The 16025-nt window shown below is 43.5% G+C and overlaps 1 protein-coding gene and 1 long non-coding RNA gene across 4 annotated transcripts in view; both read left to right on the forward strand.

The window, feature by feature from the left end:
* The window catches only part of LOC144616655 (uncharacterized), a 560479-nt gene that overhangs the window by 424265 nt on the left and 120189 nt on the right, over positions 1-16025 (forward strand). The gene's annotated exons all lie outside the window — the stretch shown is intronic.
* The window catches only part of GNG2 (G protein subunit gamma 2), a 121005-nt gene continuing 110326 nt past the window's right edge, over positions 5347-16025 (forward strand). The window contains exon 1 of one of the 3 annotated variants that reach the window (XM_060619848.3): positions 5347-5436. Coding sequence is in view for 1 of the 3 variants with exons in the window: in XM_060619846.3 (XP_060475829.1) it covers positions 5642-5879 (238 nt within the window). In the remaining 2 variants the exon portion in view is untranslated. Of the gene's footprint in view, positions 5437-5525; positions 5880-16025 lie in introns of those variants that run through there. The other 2 variants (XM_060619846.3, XM_060619847.3) reach the window with 2 other exon arrangements.

Here is a 16025-nt window from a genome sequence, read left to right on the forward strand (position 1 = left end):
CGCTGTTTCCATCCACATCTAGGCCGCTTGCTGACTGACTTCCAGCTCTGGTTCTGCCTCCCTCCCCATCTCCTGCCTTCTTCCTTCCTGCATCCCTCCATACCTAGTATCTTCTAGCAAGACCTCATGCTTCATGGTTAGCCTCCTCAGCATCCAGCTCCTGGCCACCCTTGGCCTCCGAACCCACCCCCTTCCTTCCCATCAACACTTGTGTTTCTTCTCTCATGGGATATTAGGAAAGCAAATTTCTTGAACTCCTTCATCAGTGACAACCTCCCCAGGGCCTTATGCCTGTAACACACACACGTACATTTGGGTTAACAACCCAAATTGGTTTAATGGTGACGTTTCAGGCAATATCAGGGAAGTATCTGGAGGGCATCACACTCTTGCACTGAATCCCCTCCTTAGCCCTGCCCAGGGGAAAGGGAGAGGGGAGTTCATGCCTCTAACATTTTGCCCTCTAGAGGAAGCCTTGGTCATTACTCTGCAGACCCCTTATCCTACTAGCTTTTGTCCTGGGCCATGACAGAGACTGCCACTTTTCATTAGTGAGGGGCAGCCGCTCTCTCTCAAAAATCTATTCTGTCTACCTCCCCCCGCCCCCCCCACCGCCCCGACTCTCTTTACACCAAACATGATTTAGTCTTGTTGACTCCTAACAGCTGGGGTAGGCTCAGATGTCTTGGGGGAAGGGGGGTTGGCAATGACCCTGTGACACATAGATCTGACTGGCACAAGATTTATTAATGTATGAACTTTCTTTCCATTTCACTCTCCCCTCTTCACTGCAGCCACACACAGATGCAATCCAGCAGCGGCTTTGCCCGTTCGCTTTATGGCTCCTGGCTGCTACAACAGAATAAGAAAGGATAGAGAGACATCAAAGCTGGGACATGGACAGGAAAGTAGGGAGGGCTTAGCCAGAGAAAGCAAGTCAATCAAAATACTAAAGAACTAGCAGGCATGGCGAGGGCGGCAGAGGGACAGGAACAATATTGTCAAGAGATTGGAGAAGGGTTTGGGGATCTGGCATAGGAGAGCCTCTGGGACAGCTGCGAGGCGGCAAAAACTGGAGCGTGCAGGAGGGAATGCGAAAAGTGTTTCTGGCTTATAAATCAGTCTCTTTAAAGTTCACCCAGAAATGCAAGTAAAGAATAGCTTTTTTCCTTTTTTTCTATTTCTTTTTAGAGTTTATTTTTTAAAATTACTTTTTGTTGCCAGATTGTGCTTCTTTATAAGCAATTCAGTGCAGACGTAGAACCAGGATTTACCTACATAACCAAAATTCAGAATTTGGCATGCAAGTTGCAGAAAACCGTGGTTTTCTGCAAACAAGCAAACAAACAAACAAACCTAGAGGGATTATTGTCTCATCCCATGACCAACTTCTCATATCAGAGACTTCCCTTTTCTTCCCCTCCCCAGGCACCCAAATGAATACAGTGGCAGGTTTGGAAGTTCTGCCAATGATGACTATTATACAAACAGTAACTACCTGCTTTGTGACACACGAAGATGAACAGAACGTGGCCCTAACCTTAAGGGGCTCAAACAGTAACAGGTGAGGCGGACATATAACAGCTCATGAAAACAATGCAGTTAATGCTGACTCAGAGGTCGAGGCCAGGCACCGTGTGTTCTCCCAGCAAAAAACACCCGGCCCTGGGGCACCTGAGTGGTTCAGGCAGTCGGGCATCCGACTTCAGCTCAGGTCATGATCTCTCAGCTCGTGAGTTTGAGCCCCGCATCGGGCTCTGTGCTGACAGCCCAGACAGGGCCTGGAGCCTGCTTCGGATTCCATGTCTCCCTCTCTCTCTGCCCCTCCCCCACTCATGTTCTGTCTGTTTCTCTCTCAAAAATAAATAAGTAAATATTAAACACAAAAACAAAAACACCCGGCCCTGCTTGTGCAGTCAGGGCAGGCTTCGGAGAGAAGCTGAGTCTGAAGAGATAGGAAGGGGTTGCCAGCAGACAAAATGGAGGAAGGAATGAGGGTGTTGCTACCCAGATGAAGGGCATATGCCAAGGTGCAAAGGAGATAAAGGGCACGGTCCCATGAGAATCCCCGTGGAGGTGGAGGTGGGGTTGTAGGTTAGCTAATAAGGTGAGAGTGTAGCTGGGTGACATTCTGTAAGGTCCTGTGTGCCAGGCAGAGGAATGAAGATTTGTGTCCTGTAGGCAATGGGGAGGGGAGATGCTGACGAGGTATAGCAGGGCAGTGATGGTATCAGCTATCAACGGCTTATCTTAGAGTTTATTTTTATTTATTTAGAGAGAAAGAGAGCAAGCGGGGGAGGGGGCAGGCAGAGAGGGAGACAGAATACCCAGCAGGCTCCAGGCTCCGTGCTGTCAGTGCAGAGCCCAAAAGCAGGGCTCGAACTCAGGAATGGTGAGATCATGACCTGAGCCTAAATCAGGAGTCAGAGGCTTAACTGAATGAGCCACTAAGGTGCCCCCTGAACTGTTCATTTTAATTTTTTTTTAACGTTTATTTATTTTTGAGACAGCATGAACAGGGGAGGGTTAGAGAGAGAGGGAGACACAGAATCTGAAACGGGCTCCAGGCTCTGAGCTGTCAGCACAGAGCCCGACGTGGGGCTTGAACTCACGGACCACGAGATCATGACCTGAGCCAAAGTCGGAAGCTCAACCGACTGAGCCACGCAGGCACCCCTGAACTGTTCATTTTGGAAGTGTACTTCTAGCGGGCATGGTTTAGAAGAGAGACTGGAGGTAGAAGGACACAGGAGGGAGTATTGCAGTCATATAGAGGAAACCAAAGCATTTATGTTAAGACAGGGGCAAGGAAAACAGGGATTTAGTCAAAGGGATAGTTCAGTGCTATCAAATTATATGGGAACAAATAGATAAGGAACTTTCAATCAGACATGGGGTGACAAAGACAAATGGTTTTGATAGCCTTCTTATATTCCCCCTGTGGGAAACAGGTTTATAGTCCTCATTAAATAAAGTGGAGAATACAGAAAGGGGAACATGCTTTGGTTGAGGCAATATATAAAATTTGGAAAATGTTAATTTCAAGGGACATTCAGCTAGAATGTTCGGTAATGCAGGAGAGATATCAGGCTGAAATGATGGCTTCTTTATGACCATCAACCACTTCTACACGGTGGACCTAAGAAATAGAAGGTATCAATGCCTATAAATAAGACTATTGATGAGTTGGAGTGTTTTACGGGTTTCTGTTCTATGCATTGATACAACGCATCTAGGCTAGGCTCATGTTTAGTTACTGATGGCATGAACTGTTAATGGTGAGATGTAATTATATCTCCCAAGAAATGAACACTTTGCAGACTTAGTGTGTACTTACACTATGCTTGTGTTAAGAGATCTGAACTGGATTGATCTTCTCTCTTGGCCAACCTACTCCCCCCAGCTTTTTCTTCTCCAGAAAGAGTCTGTTAGGACCAGTTGAAAGCAATGAGGTTAATGACAGAAAGAGAAAGAGCTTAAAATCTAGTTTTCGGCTGTGAAGAGAGGTTGGTTGAGCGCTCACAGCAGTGGTCAGGTGAACCTACTGAGAGTTTATTAAGCTCCAGAGGGGGAAGAGCCAATCAGAAAACAACAGGTCAAATTCCTGGCAGATTTCCTTGTCTGAGATTTTCCTATAAAGATGTAAAGGTAAATACCAACCACTCTCTGCTGGTTGAGAGAACGTGTGAGAAGGAGAGAGACAAACAGAGGATTAGAAAAATAAATAAATGAAGAGACCTGTTTGAATCCAGAGTTAACACCAAAATCCACTAGTCTAAAACTAACCAGAGATTTGTTTCCGTAATCTTCCAACCGTTAATAATTGCGCTTCTCATTTTTTTCTTAGACTTTGTAGCACAGATACTGTATTTAAATTTTTACTTAAAAGCTCCTGGGAACCTCTGCCATGAAGATTCCTGATTTGGAGATAATTCGTGTCTGATTTCCATTGGGTTGCAGGAGGCAGTGGAAATCTGTGTCCAATCTTTCTCCCTACCACACTTCTGTTTCTTGGTGGCTCAAAAGCAGTTCCTTGATTTTAATCTTAAAACAACCCATTTTGTAATTTTCTGATGTTAGTGAGTTGACATTAGGGTCCTTTTTGATAAAATAGTTCCAGAAAGAAAAGTCAATTCTGTTCTTGGAACGTCAAAACAAAGAGTATGCTGGGACTGTGTCAGAACATTTCCTATTTAGTAAATTCTGTATCTTCAGGTGCATGTGGCCTCAAACTGCCGGAGGGTTAAAGCAGGACTGGATTTAAACAGGTGGAGTTGGGGAATTAACTCTTTTGCCTGGGGAGGATTAGCTTTCTGGGCACTGAAGCCTGGAGAGAGGTTTCTTAACAGCAATGCTTGGACACTGGGAAGATTTTCTCCTGCCCCTAGGCCATGTTTAATCTGTAGCTTCCCCAAAGCACCTTGTATTGGAATTGAGGGGAGGGTGATTCACAAACTGAATAGATTGTCTCCAAGAGCATCAGAGTTTAGTGATGAATATACTGATGGTGGGGAACTCAGAAACCAAAGACTGGTCCTGATGTGGCTGCTGACTCTCAAAAGTCATCTCGTCTCAGAGCATCCACGTTCTCTAAAAAGAGCTAATGTGTATTTAACACTTCCTAAGTCCCGGGAACTATTAGCATTTTGTGGCCATCTCCTGTAACCCTCACATTTCTGCTGTGGGATGTGACTGTAATCCTTTCCATTTTGCAGATGAGGGAATCGAGGGACACGGACGTTAAATAATTCACCCAAGTTCATATAGTCAGTCATGACAGCTTGGATTCAAGTCCTAGTGGACAGACTGCCTGCAGTCTCTACCCTTACCCATAACATGATACCGGTCCTAAAGCAAGGGGGAAAGGATTAGAGGGTCATGAGGGTCCTTTCAGCCCTACCAGTGGGAGTGGGTGGGGGCAGGGGCAGAGTTCTCTTTCTAGGGTGGGAAGGCATTCAGCTCCCCCCCCCCTCCCCCCCTTTCCTTGGCACCTCTGAGAATCTTTTGGGAATATGTCTTCACTGTCAGGCTACAGGTAGCAGTGCAGGACTTGGTTTAGCACTTGTACCCCACAAGGATACTTATCAGGGCCATTCCTTTCTGAGCATGTGGGTTAATAAGATCTCCGTGGTAGTGGGACCTTGGAGAAATTAAGCTGCTGGCATGTTGGCCACAGAGCAAAATGCTGCAGCGAGAAGCTGCAAGCTGCAGGCTCCCAGCTAGCTGCCTTGAAAGGGACCACAGTAAATCAGGAGCAGCCATTGAGGCTGGTGCTGGATTTCGGGGCCAGCCCCCCGCCAGGGGCTGCGGACCCCCCAAAACCAACAGCAGCAGCACCATCAACGACAACTGGCCGGTGCAGGCCGGTTGCCGGGAAGCCGACTGCGCGCGCGGAAGGGGGCCCGAAGAGGCCGTTGCTGGAAGCTGCTGTTAGAGGTGAGGGAATGAGAAAGGGGAAGGAAGGAACAGAGGCACCAGGGGGACTTGGAACAAAGGGGGAGAGGGGTTCTGGTCACACTAGTGTGGGCAGCGCAGGAGGAGGTGAAAACGCTAGCTCGAAAGAGAGGGAAAGAAGAAAGCAGCCGAGAGCCACCAAGAAGAGGAGGAAGTGGGAGATGCGCTGCTTCCTGTAGAAAGCGCGATGATTGAAGACAAAGCTGGGTGGGGACTAGTCCCTGGGCTGCAGGCGCCGCTGCTACACACGCACAGCGCACAGCGCGCAGCGGCGGCCGCTCCGTGGCAGCTCCTACTACTGCTGGGCTGGGCCGGGCCGGGCTGGGCGGGCTGCGCGGGCTGCGCCGGGCTCCCCCGGGCTCCCCTGCACACATCGGCTCCCCCGCAGGAGACCAGCCGCTCTCCGACGAGCCGCGGGCGCCCAGGTAAAGGGGCCGCTTTGGGGCTCGCTCCTTTTTAAGCGAGAGAATGACCACCGCCTGCGGTTGTAAGGGCGGATTTCTCAGGGAGGATGGGGACGTTGCTTCGGGATCGGTGGGGGGAAAGGATGAGAGGATGGGTTCTTTGAGAAGGGCTGTTGAGAATGGCCAAATTCGTGGCACATTTGCTTTTGCGTTTGTTTGGTTTTTGTTGTTGAAATCATCGTTGGCGCTTCGCTTTGGCGATTCGTCAGAAAAACACCCTAAGTGTTAAGAAGCCGTTTGCAGAGTTCTCTTGGAAGAAAAGCGGGGCTCAGTTGAAATCAACTGGGGCTGTGAAGCTGTGGGCTCATCATCTGAGCGTTGCAGTCCCCTCGTCTTAAGGGTGTTAAGTGGTGGAAAATGTTCGTTGCATTATCTTTCTTACATACTGCACTGAGGTGTCTGCTGTTTTGCACTATAACGACTGTGATTTAGCTGTTTTTTAAATTATTATTATTTATTTATTTATTTTTGGTTAAATCCTTTTGTACTCAGAATTTGCCAACAAGGGCTGGAATTGCGTATGTGAGGGGCAGTATTTGTTTTAAAAAAACGGTGTCTTCCTCCCTCTGCTCTCTGTGCAGCTGCTTTCTGGATAACCTCAGACAGAGCTACCATTTGCTAGTAGGTCTCATCCTAAAGTTGCATCCTTTCTCATAGGAGTGTGGCGGGTTTAACTTGTCCAGAATCAGATATATATGGATTTGATGTTTATGTGGATTTTATTCATCTGTAGGTCAAGATGCATGTTAACCTTAGTGAGGGACAAAACGTGAAAGTGGAGCTCGGTTATTTCCTTACCTGTTTACACCCAAATGGTAAAATCAGAATGCGATTTTTGTTCTTTGGTTATCTTGAGCAATGGATCCTCTTAATGAGAGTGCCCGTGACTATGACTTGTTCATATTTATGAACGACCTGTAAAAGTACACTAAATAGGTCTAATGGATTGGAAATGAAATTGTGAGATGTCTTTGGCAGGATATGTAGGAGAAAGAGCATAAGACCCTACTGAAGCATGGTTTTAAAAATTAAGCTTTGTTTCCAATGGAAAGTGTGGGTAAGCAATAAATGGTCATTGATGAAAGGTTTCTTCTTGAATGTTTAGAATGAAGAGAGATAAGTTTTCAAAGGAAAGAAAGAACTGCTTATAGTAAGGTAAAAAAAATAGTAAAAAGGTCGTATTTAGATATTCAAATTCCTAACATATAGGCTTTTAAACACTAAATATGCCGTTGAGAGTGTATATGGCTCCTCATTTCTCACCATTCTCGGTTATGAGAAGCTGTAAGGTCTGCTTTTTAATGCCATGTTTCTGAAATTGATTTGTCTTCCCAAAATTTGTGGGTAGCAGCACATGTTCAGAGATGAGAATCTTTAGGTACTAAAGGAAAAAAAATGTCTACTTCTCTGAGGTTACTTATTAAATTAAACTTGTGCTATGTCTAAGGGGCAAAATATTGCTAGTGTTGAAACCGTAGAGTTTCCCTGTGGAGTCAATGAATTTAATCAAACCTGTAGGCAAGCCAGGTCATTCCATGTACTTCACAATTACACTCCCCATTTGCCTCCTAAGAATAAAATATGTAAAGATCATCTTCCAGGGGGAGATGTAGGGTAGATCTTGGATCCAGAATGCCCCTAACTTGGATCCAGTTTTGTGATCAAGCTGCCTGTCACTAAATGAAATAGAAAGTTGGGAATCTGGGCTGTATGAACAAGGATGGGGCTCACCCTTTGGTACTTACTCATCTTCAGGCTGTATTCACTGGATCCTGCCAACACCCTGCTTTATTTGGGGATGTGTAGATAATCTGTGTTACTCTTCGCTGCGTTTCACTAAAGAGTAAGAAAATGAAACCTTGGCCCTTAGGCACAGGAGAGTCAAGAGGGCCCCCTGTTCTCTTTTAGAAAACAATTAAGAGCTGCCTATTTTCTGCACAGCACAAAACATTTCCTTAATTGTTAAATTCCAGCTTGAAGCACAACATCAGTGAGTAACAGCAGATCAGCCACTATGATGGTAGAAGGTTTAGGAAAAAGATAAAAATGCTTCTATGCTGTAAAACTGGACTATTTCCACTTGTTCTGGCCATATGGAATATTGAAAGACATAGTGCTTTTGCCCAGAGTATTCAGTGGCTTTTGAGGGAGTCGATGGACACTGAAATTTTAATTGTATGGGTTTTTTTTCCTGCCATATGGCCAATGGCTGAGTGGAAACATGACTCCATTATTTCGTGGCCAGCCCTGGGCCTCATATGGTGGGCACATAGTGAATGTATTTGGTTGACTGACTTTTTTAGCCTACTTCAGAAGGCAGGCCCAACTTTTAAGTATAAAAGCTCTATCGTCAAAGCAGAAAGCCAGTTCAAAAAGACAACTGTGGGTAGAATAAAAGAACATCGTGGAGTGAAAAGAACATAGGCTTCGAGAGTCCGGCAGATCTGCCTTTGAATCCTATCCCTGGTTCTTACTACTTGACCTGGTACGTTAATGTATAAATCTTAGTTTCTTCGTTGTAAAGAGAAGTTAATAGTACGTAATCAAGGGTTTCTTTTTGTTTTTGTTTTTGTCTTTCATTTTGTTGTGTTTTGTTTTTGCTTTTGTGTGTGAATAGGGGAGTGCCTGCTATGTGGTAGGTACTCACGTGGCATTTTTTCTTCATGGGTGACATAAGGGAAAACTAGCATATTCTCGACCTTTGCCGCTAGCTACCTCCAAGGTTCCAGGAGATATATATATATATATTTTTAATTGGAGTAAAATATATATAACATAAAATTTCCCCTTTTAACCATTTTTAAGTGTACCATTCTGTGGCATTAAGTATATTGACATTGTTGTGTAACCATTACCACTGTCCATCGGCAGGGCTTTTCCATTTTTCTCAAACTGAAACTCTGCTCCCATCAAACAATAAGTTCCCATTTCTTCCTCCCCACAGCCCCTGGCAACCGCCATTCTACTTTCTGTCTCTGACTTTGACTACTCTGGGTACCTCATGTAAGTGGTATGTCTTTTTGTGACTGGCTTAATTCACTCGCCATAATGTCTTCAGAGTTCATCCATGTTGTAGCAGGTGTCAGAATTTCTTTCTTTTTTTAAGCTGGATAAGATTCCTTTGTGTGTCTACCCCACACTTTGTTTATTCATTCATCTGTTGGACACTGGGGTTGCTTACATGTTTCACCTAGTGTGAATAATGCTGCTGTGCACAGGAGTGTACAATTATCTGTTTGAGTCCCTGCCTTCACTTTTTTGGGGTACCCAGAAATGGATTTGCTGGATCAAATTGTAATTCTGTGTTTAATTGTTTTGAGGAATGGCCATACTGTTTTCCACAGCGATGGTACCATTTTACAGTCCTACAGCACTACGTAAGAGTTCCAAATTCTCCTCATCCTCACCGACACTTGTCATTTCTTGGGGGTTTTTGTTTGTCTGTTTTTGATAGTAGCCATACTAATGGATATGAATTGGTATTTCTTTATGTTTTCAATTTGCATTTCCTTAAGGATTAATGAAGTTGAGCATCTTTTCATGGACCTCTTGGCCATTTGTATATCTTCTTTAGAGAAACGATTACTCAAGTCTTTTGCTCATTTTTTAATTGGATTGTTTTCAAGGAGACATTTTTAAATGGTGGGATCACTTAACATAGTGCATCATAAAGATCATGATTGTAATATTTGTACTTAATCTCTTGCATATACCAGTATTATCTCTGCCCAAGTAAAATATCTCTCTCAGAAGTAACTTTTAAAATCAAAAGGAGGGGCGGTGCCTGGGTGGCCCAGTCAGTTAAGCCTCTGACTTCAGCTCAGGTCATGAATAAGTCTTGTGGGTTTGAGCCCTACATTGGGCTCTGTGCTGACAGCTCAGAGCCTGGAGCCTGCTTCAGATTCTGTGTGTGTGTGTGTGTGTGTGTGTGTGTGTGTGTGTGTCTCTTCCCCTCCCTTGTTAGTATTCTATCTCTCTCTAAAACACAAAATAAAAAACATTACATTTAAAAAAAAAAAAATCAAAAGGAGAAAGTAAGAAAATCTGTATAGCTCCTGGTAATTGGTGATATCAAGGACCTGATAGTGAAATCCAAACCTGTATTGTAGACAGTCACACCAGTGAGCTGGCTGGTCAAATGTAGACCAGGCTACTACAGAGGAGGCCCTGGGGGACTGTTGTTCCCATGTTCTTCTAGTCTCTTCTCATTAGCTGGATGAGAAAAAAAATGTCCAATAGTTAGCAGGGTCAGAAATAAGGAAGAGAATCTAAAGTACTAAATTGTTCTTCAGCTCTTTATTTTATTTTTTTTTTAATTTCTTTATTTATTTTGAGAGAGAGAGAGAGAGTGTGTGCCTGTTGCACGCATGCATGAGACAGCAGGAGAGGTGCAGAGAGAGAGGGAGAGAGAATCCTAAGTAGGCTCTGAGCTGCCAGTGCGGGGCCCGACCTGGAGCTGGAACCCAAGAGCTGTGAGATCGTGACCTGAACCGAAACTAAGAGTCCAACCCTTAACCAGCTGAGCCACCCAGGTGCCCCTCTCCAGCTCTGCATAATGGAGAGGATTAACCTGTGAAGAAGGGGCTTTGGTAGTTAAACGACAATAGATGTCTGAAAAAGGTTTCTACTAATGAAATGTGATGCTGATCTAAATTTCACTTTTGAAAATAGGGAATCCTTCTGTGTTTCATTTCCCACTGCAGATTTCACCCCTGATTCTGAAACTGGTGAGGCAGGGAGTGGACAAGGCTTGAGAGGAGCTGGGTGGGAAGATGAAGGGGGATTCTATTAAGAGCAACAATATCTGAGATTTATGGTGTGGGAACAGAGGTTGACCTTGAATGGTTTGAAGAACTCCTGAATGATCATATGTGTATTTCTTATAATGCACTCTTTGTGTTGGTTGGTTGAATAATGATCCTCAGTTTGTTTAATTTGCAAATCTATTTATTCTGCATTTACTTGGAGGATCCATCACTGGCTTTACTAGATCCAGGTGGAGAGGGGAATTACAGAGCTGTATTAAGACTTAGTTCCTGACCTTTGACATCGTAGAACTTGTACAACTGAAAATGACCTGGGGATGAGCCTAACCTGTATCAAACCATCCATGATGGATAATAGAAAAGGCCTAGAATTTAAGTTACCTTTCTAGATTTGCCCAGATGATTAATACCTTGCCTCCCAATTCAATCTCCTTTTCACCTCCCTCCGTCTTAGGGCAAACGGACAGAGAAAGTCTCTATAGTTTGTCACTTTTAAAATTGTTTGTATGACCAAATTTGTTTAAAAAGAAGACCATAAGTGTTTAAATTTAACACCCTGTGTAACGTGTAAGTATGCAGTTTCTGTGTTCAGATTTGTTCAAATGTAAAGATGCCATGTTGGAATTGCAATTCAGATTTTCAGGTAAGAGCATTAGAGATATATATGTTCCCCCAGACTCTTATGTTACAGAAAACGAGTTATATTTAATGGGAATCGATGTTCAAACAATCTCTAAGGGACTTCATTAAACATTAAAAAAGAGGGAGTTCAATCTTAAACTCGAGTGATAACATGTTTCTTAGAAATGGTACCACTTTATACCAAGGTTTGAGATAAGACAAGATCAACTCTTTTATCTCTTGGCAAATATGTGTAAACAGTCAAGCTCTTTAAAGGAGAGGCTTGGGAAAACTAGGCCCTTGACCCCTTCCTCCCTGTTGCTTTGGACTTTCCTTGCCCTCCTGTCAGCCTGGTTGTCAGGGTCAGACCTTTCCACAATCCTCTCCTCCAGTACCTGGCACTCAGAGCTAGTGAAGAGGGTCTAGAAGCTGGGTTCTACTCCACATTCACTGCAACATCAGTAGGGCCATTGCTGTTCTCTGAAAACCCTTTGCTTCTTTTTTTTTTTAATTTCCTATTTTACTATTCCCTGTGCATTTTCAATAAAACCCTTAAACCTAAGTCCCACTACTTTTATTTATTTCAGGTGACCTCACCTTCTGTTTATCTGAAAAGGTATATATTACAGGCTTCCTCAGCCTCATTACTTACCATCTCAAAATACCTCTGTGTCTCCACTCATTCTCTTCCCCTGTCTTCTTAGGTCAAATTAACACAGCCTTTCATTCAAGCTGAGAGTAAACTCTCTACTTGGACTCTCCATTCCATTTCTTTTTACTTTGTAGGGGACTATGTTCTGACAATAAGTCTATCTCTTTCACACGTATTTGGTTTCTTATCTTTATTGGCCCTCTTCTCTTTGCCTGCAAATGTGATTAGTTCATGCACATAAATTAATTTAAAATTAGATCTGCTGCCAATAGAGCTTCCCCTTGACTTTTATAACCTCAACGAACCTGTTCTCTTCTACCTGTTGGGGAAGGAAAATAGTTTTCCCACTATCCTAAGTTCTCATCTGGGAACCCTGGAACAAAAGGCCGATTAGTGAGAGAAAAGCAAACATACTTATTAACATGTATACCTCATGTATACATGCAGGATACCCAGGAAAAATGAGTAACTCTCAGAGGTGGCTTAGAATTCCGGCTGAAATACCATCTTCAGCTAAAGGCAGAGAAGAAGGGTTGGAGGAAGCCAGTTATGGGAGAGGTGACCAGGAAAAGTGTGGTAAATAAGAGTAAGATTAAGATAAAGCAGATTTAAGTGGATACCTGTCCACTGACTAGAGTCTCTAGGGATTTAGTCATCCTTCCCTTTCAGGTAGGAGAGGGAGGAGGCACCCTTATAAATGGAGATTTTCTTTGTAAGTGTAAATTTCCCTTACATAAGTGGTAACATCTAGTCTGTTTTCAGAATTTCTCCTGTGTCTGCTGTTTCCCAAAGTATCCTGTTCAAAATAATCTGTATGTCAAAGAGGTATATTTTGGGGTGGCACATTCTTCCACCCTTCATAGCTCTCTCAAGGCTCCCAACTTCCCCACTAACCCCCAAGTTATGATCCCTAAATATGTTTGTTCTCAAGATTTGGTTTCTCTGCCTCTTAATTTCTCCCTCTCCCTTTATCAAATCCTTTTCTATGACTTTAGTCATTGTCACCGTACAGGTAAGTTCAAATGTGATCCTTCATCGTCATCACTCATCCGCTGCCAAACTTGTGCATCAAGCACCCTGCAAACATTCGACCCACTGAAAATGAAACTCACATGTCCAAACTAGTGCTACTATTGCCTTTCCCCACCCAAAACTAGCTCCTACCGGATTCCCTGACTATTAATGACACCCCATTCTCTCAGTCCCTCAGTTATAAAAACTCAATTTCAGTTTTCCTCAACAAACAGCCCAAGTTGTAGCTGGTCCCATAGCTTTTTGCACTGTGATTGGGAACATATCTTGACACTCTCTACTCTTTTCCACATTGATAGCTGGTGTCTTAGTCCAGGCCCTCCTAACTTCCAGCTGGACTGGTTTGTGTGTGTTCTTTCCTCTCCCTAGAATAACCTTCCTACTTCCCCTTCCACACTTCACCCCACAGTGTTATTTCTCTGAATAGCCAAATTCCATCTGTTCTGTAAGACTCAGTTCCAATGCTACCTCTTCCATGAAGCCTTCCTTGGTTTCTTTCCCCCCCTCCCCAGTAAGAAACAATTTTTACCTCCCCTGAAATCTTTTGTTCTTTCATCATAGCAGTTAGCACATTCTAGTGTGTATAATGGCAATCTGCCTTTTTTCCCCTTCAGCCAGCTCTTTGAGGACAGTGGCCACGCCCAGTTTCATCTTTGTCTTCCTTATATATACCACACACATACAGTTATGGGGGTTTTTGTTTATTTGTTTTTAATTTCAGCTTTACTGAAGTATAATTAACAAATAAAATAAACCATTTAAAGTGTACAGTGGGCTCATTTGATACATGTATACATTGTGAAAGGATCCCCTCCATCGAGATAATTAACACATCCCTTACTTCACATATTATTGTGTGTGTGTGTGTGTGTATGTGTGTGCATGTGAGAGAATATTTAAGCTCACAAATGCAGTTTGTTTATAATTCATTTATTTACTGAACTCTCCTTCATCACTTATTTTTTGATGCAGACTGGGCTAGATACTTTAGGAGCTCTCTAGGAGCTCATAAACTACAGGGGAAACAGACAAATGCTGATGTAATTATAACCCAGTTGGTCATTTGGTCCACAAGCCTTAACTGAATGTCTGCAATGTGCCACGTGTTCTTGGAGGGGCCAGGGAGACTTGGATGAACGAAACAGGCCAGTTCTTTGTTTTCTTGGAACTCACAGTCTAGTGTTGGGAGAGATCCAGTAAACACATAAACAAGTGGCTTTTAGATCTGGCTGCATGTTCAATATCACTGAGTGGTACTTTGAAAAAAATACCCAGGTCCTGGCCTCAGCCCAGGCTAATTAGATCACAGCCAGCCAAGTTTGGACCCCATTGACAAGAAATAAATTATAATACAAGAAAATATCAGGTAGTGAGAAGTGCTGAGATGGATGAAAATAGAAACAAGTTGAATGATGGAGATTATACATACGATGGTGGTGGTAATGGAAATGTACTTTTGTTGGGTAGTCCCTGAAGACCTCTCTGAGGAGGTGACATTTAAATTGAGCCTTGGTGAGGAGAACACCATGTGAGGATGTGGGGGGTGGGGGCGGGTGAGAGTTCCCAGTCAGGTCTTAAGGATGAGATGAAATTCAGAGCCAGTATGTCCTTTTCACATACATGTATAATAATCTCGGGGTCCCTAGGTGGCTCAGTTGGTCAACCATCTGACTGTTGATGTCAGCTCAGGTCATGATCTCATGTTTTGTGAGACTGAACCCTGTGTCAGACTCTGTGCTGACACTGTGGAGCCTGCTTGGGATTTTCTCTCTCCCTCTCTCTGTCCCTTCCCCACTCACGTGCATGCACTCTCTCTCAAAATAAATAAATAAACTTAAAAAAATAATCTATGAAATATGTCTTTCCTCTACAGAAAGCCACTTTTCCGTTAAACTAGGCAGTCTCCAAATGTAGCACACTTGGCTGCTCCATTGAGTACCTGGTCTGGGTTAAAATTTATTCGGATCAAATTGATTTACACAGTCAGCAAGACTACTTTGTTTCGTTATATTTTTCTACACTGCAATCAGCACTACAGGGCTTGTTGTCTGGACTAAATGCCAATGTTATTGTTTAAAATAAACCTTAGGTACTTGGTATTATCTTTTAGATGAACAAAGTAGAGAAAGCAGTGATTTTTGCCCTTAATTCTATTGGGAGGAGCCAAGGAAAACCTCACAGAGGAGCCATTCGGACCACATAGAGTCAAGCGCTCACTCATGGTTGAATGAGTGAAAATCAACACATTTCAGCAATCAAGTTGAGAACTAGCATTTGCTGGGCATGCTGTTTGTGCCCCGTACTTTGCATACATTACTGTTTGCCATTAGTTTTAAAAAATAACCCTATGAGAAGTGAACAGAATTTTTCTATCAGGGTACTTTTGGTTGCTGGTAAAGGAACACCCTACCAAAATGGCCTAACCAACAGGAAATTTGCCTCAAGACCTCCTAAAAGAAGGGTAACTCCAGAACACTGTTTTTAGCAACCTGCATTCTTTCCTTCCTCCTGTTCTGACATCCTCAACAGTTGGTTTCTCTCTTAGACTGTTCCCCTGCTGGTGCTGACATGGCTACTACAATTTCAGAATAACAGGAAGATTTCAATATCTAGAGGCACAGTGAGGTGACCGATTCCTTTTCATGTACCTCTTATTAGTGTTACAGAACAGCTGTCTCCAGCTGAATCCCCCTCAGAGCTCACACGCTTTATCTACGGAGGTGAGGCAGACGGAACCCCTGTGATTGGCTGATGTGAGAGTTTCCTCCTGGGGCCACGGAACAGCGTCTCTGAAGCACATGGTCACCAGACCCCGGAGAAAAGGTCTGGTTGTGTTAGCAAAGAACAAGGAGTTGATGATTAACAAGTAGGCAGTCAATGGAGTCTAACACTATTATTATTCCCATTTTATAAGTGAAGCTATCAAGGCTCAAAAAAGGTAATTGATATTTCAAGAGCCCACAACTTGGAGTTGACCAGTGTTTCCATGCATTTCCTTTTGAAAAACACACATACACACATAGACAAAAAGCTTGT

The sequence above is a fragment of the Panthera onca genome, chromosome B3 (genome assembly GCF_046562875.1).
Source record: "Panthera onca isolate mPanOnc1 chromosome B3, mPanOnc1 haplotype 2, whole genome shotgun sequence".
NCBI classification, from domain to species: domain Eukaryota; kingdom Metazoa; phylum Chordata; class Mammalia; order Carnivora; family Felidae; genus Panthera; species Panthera onca.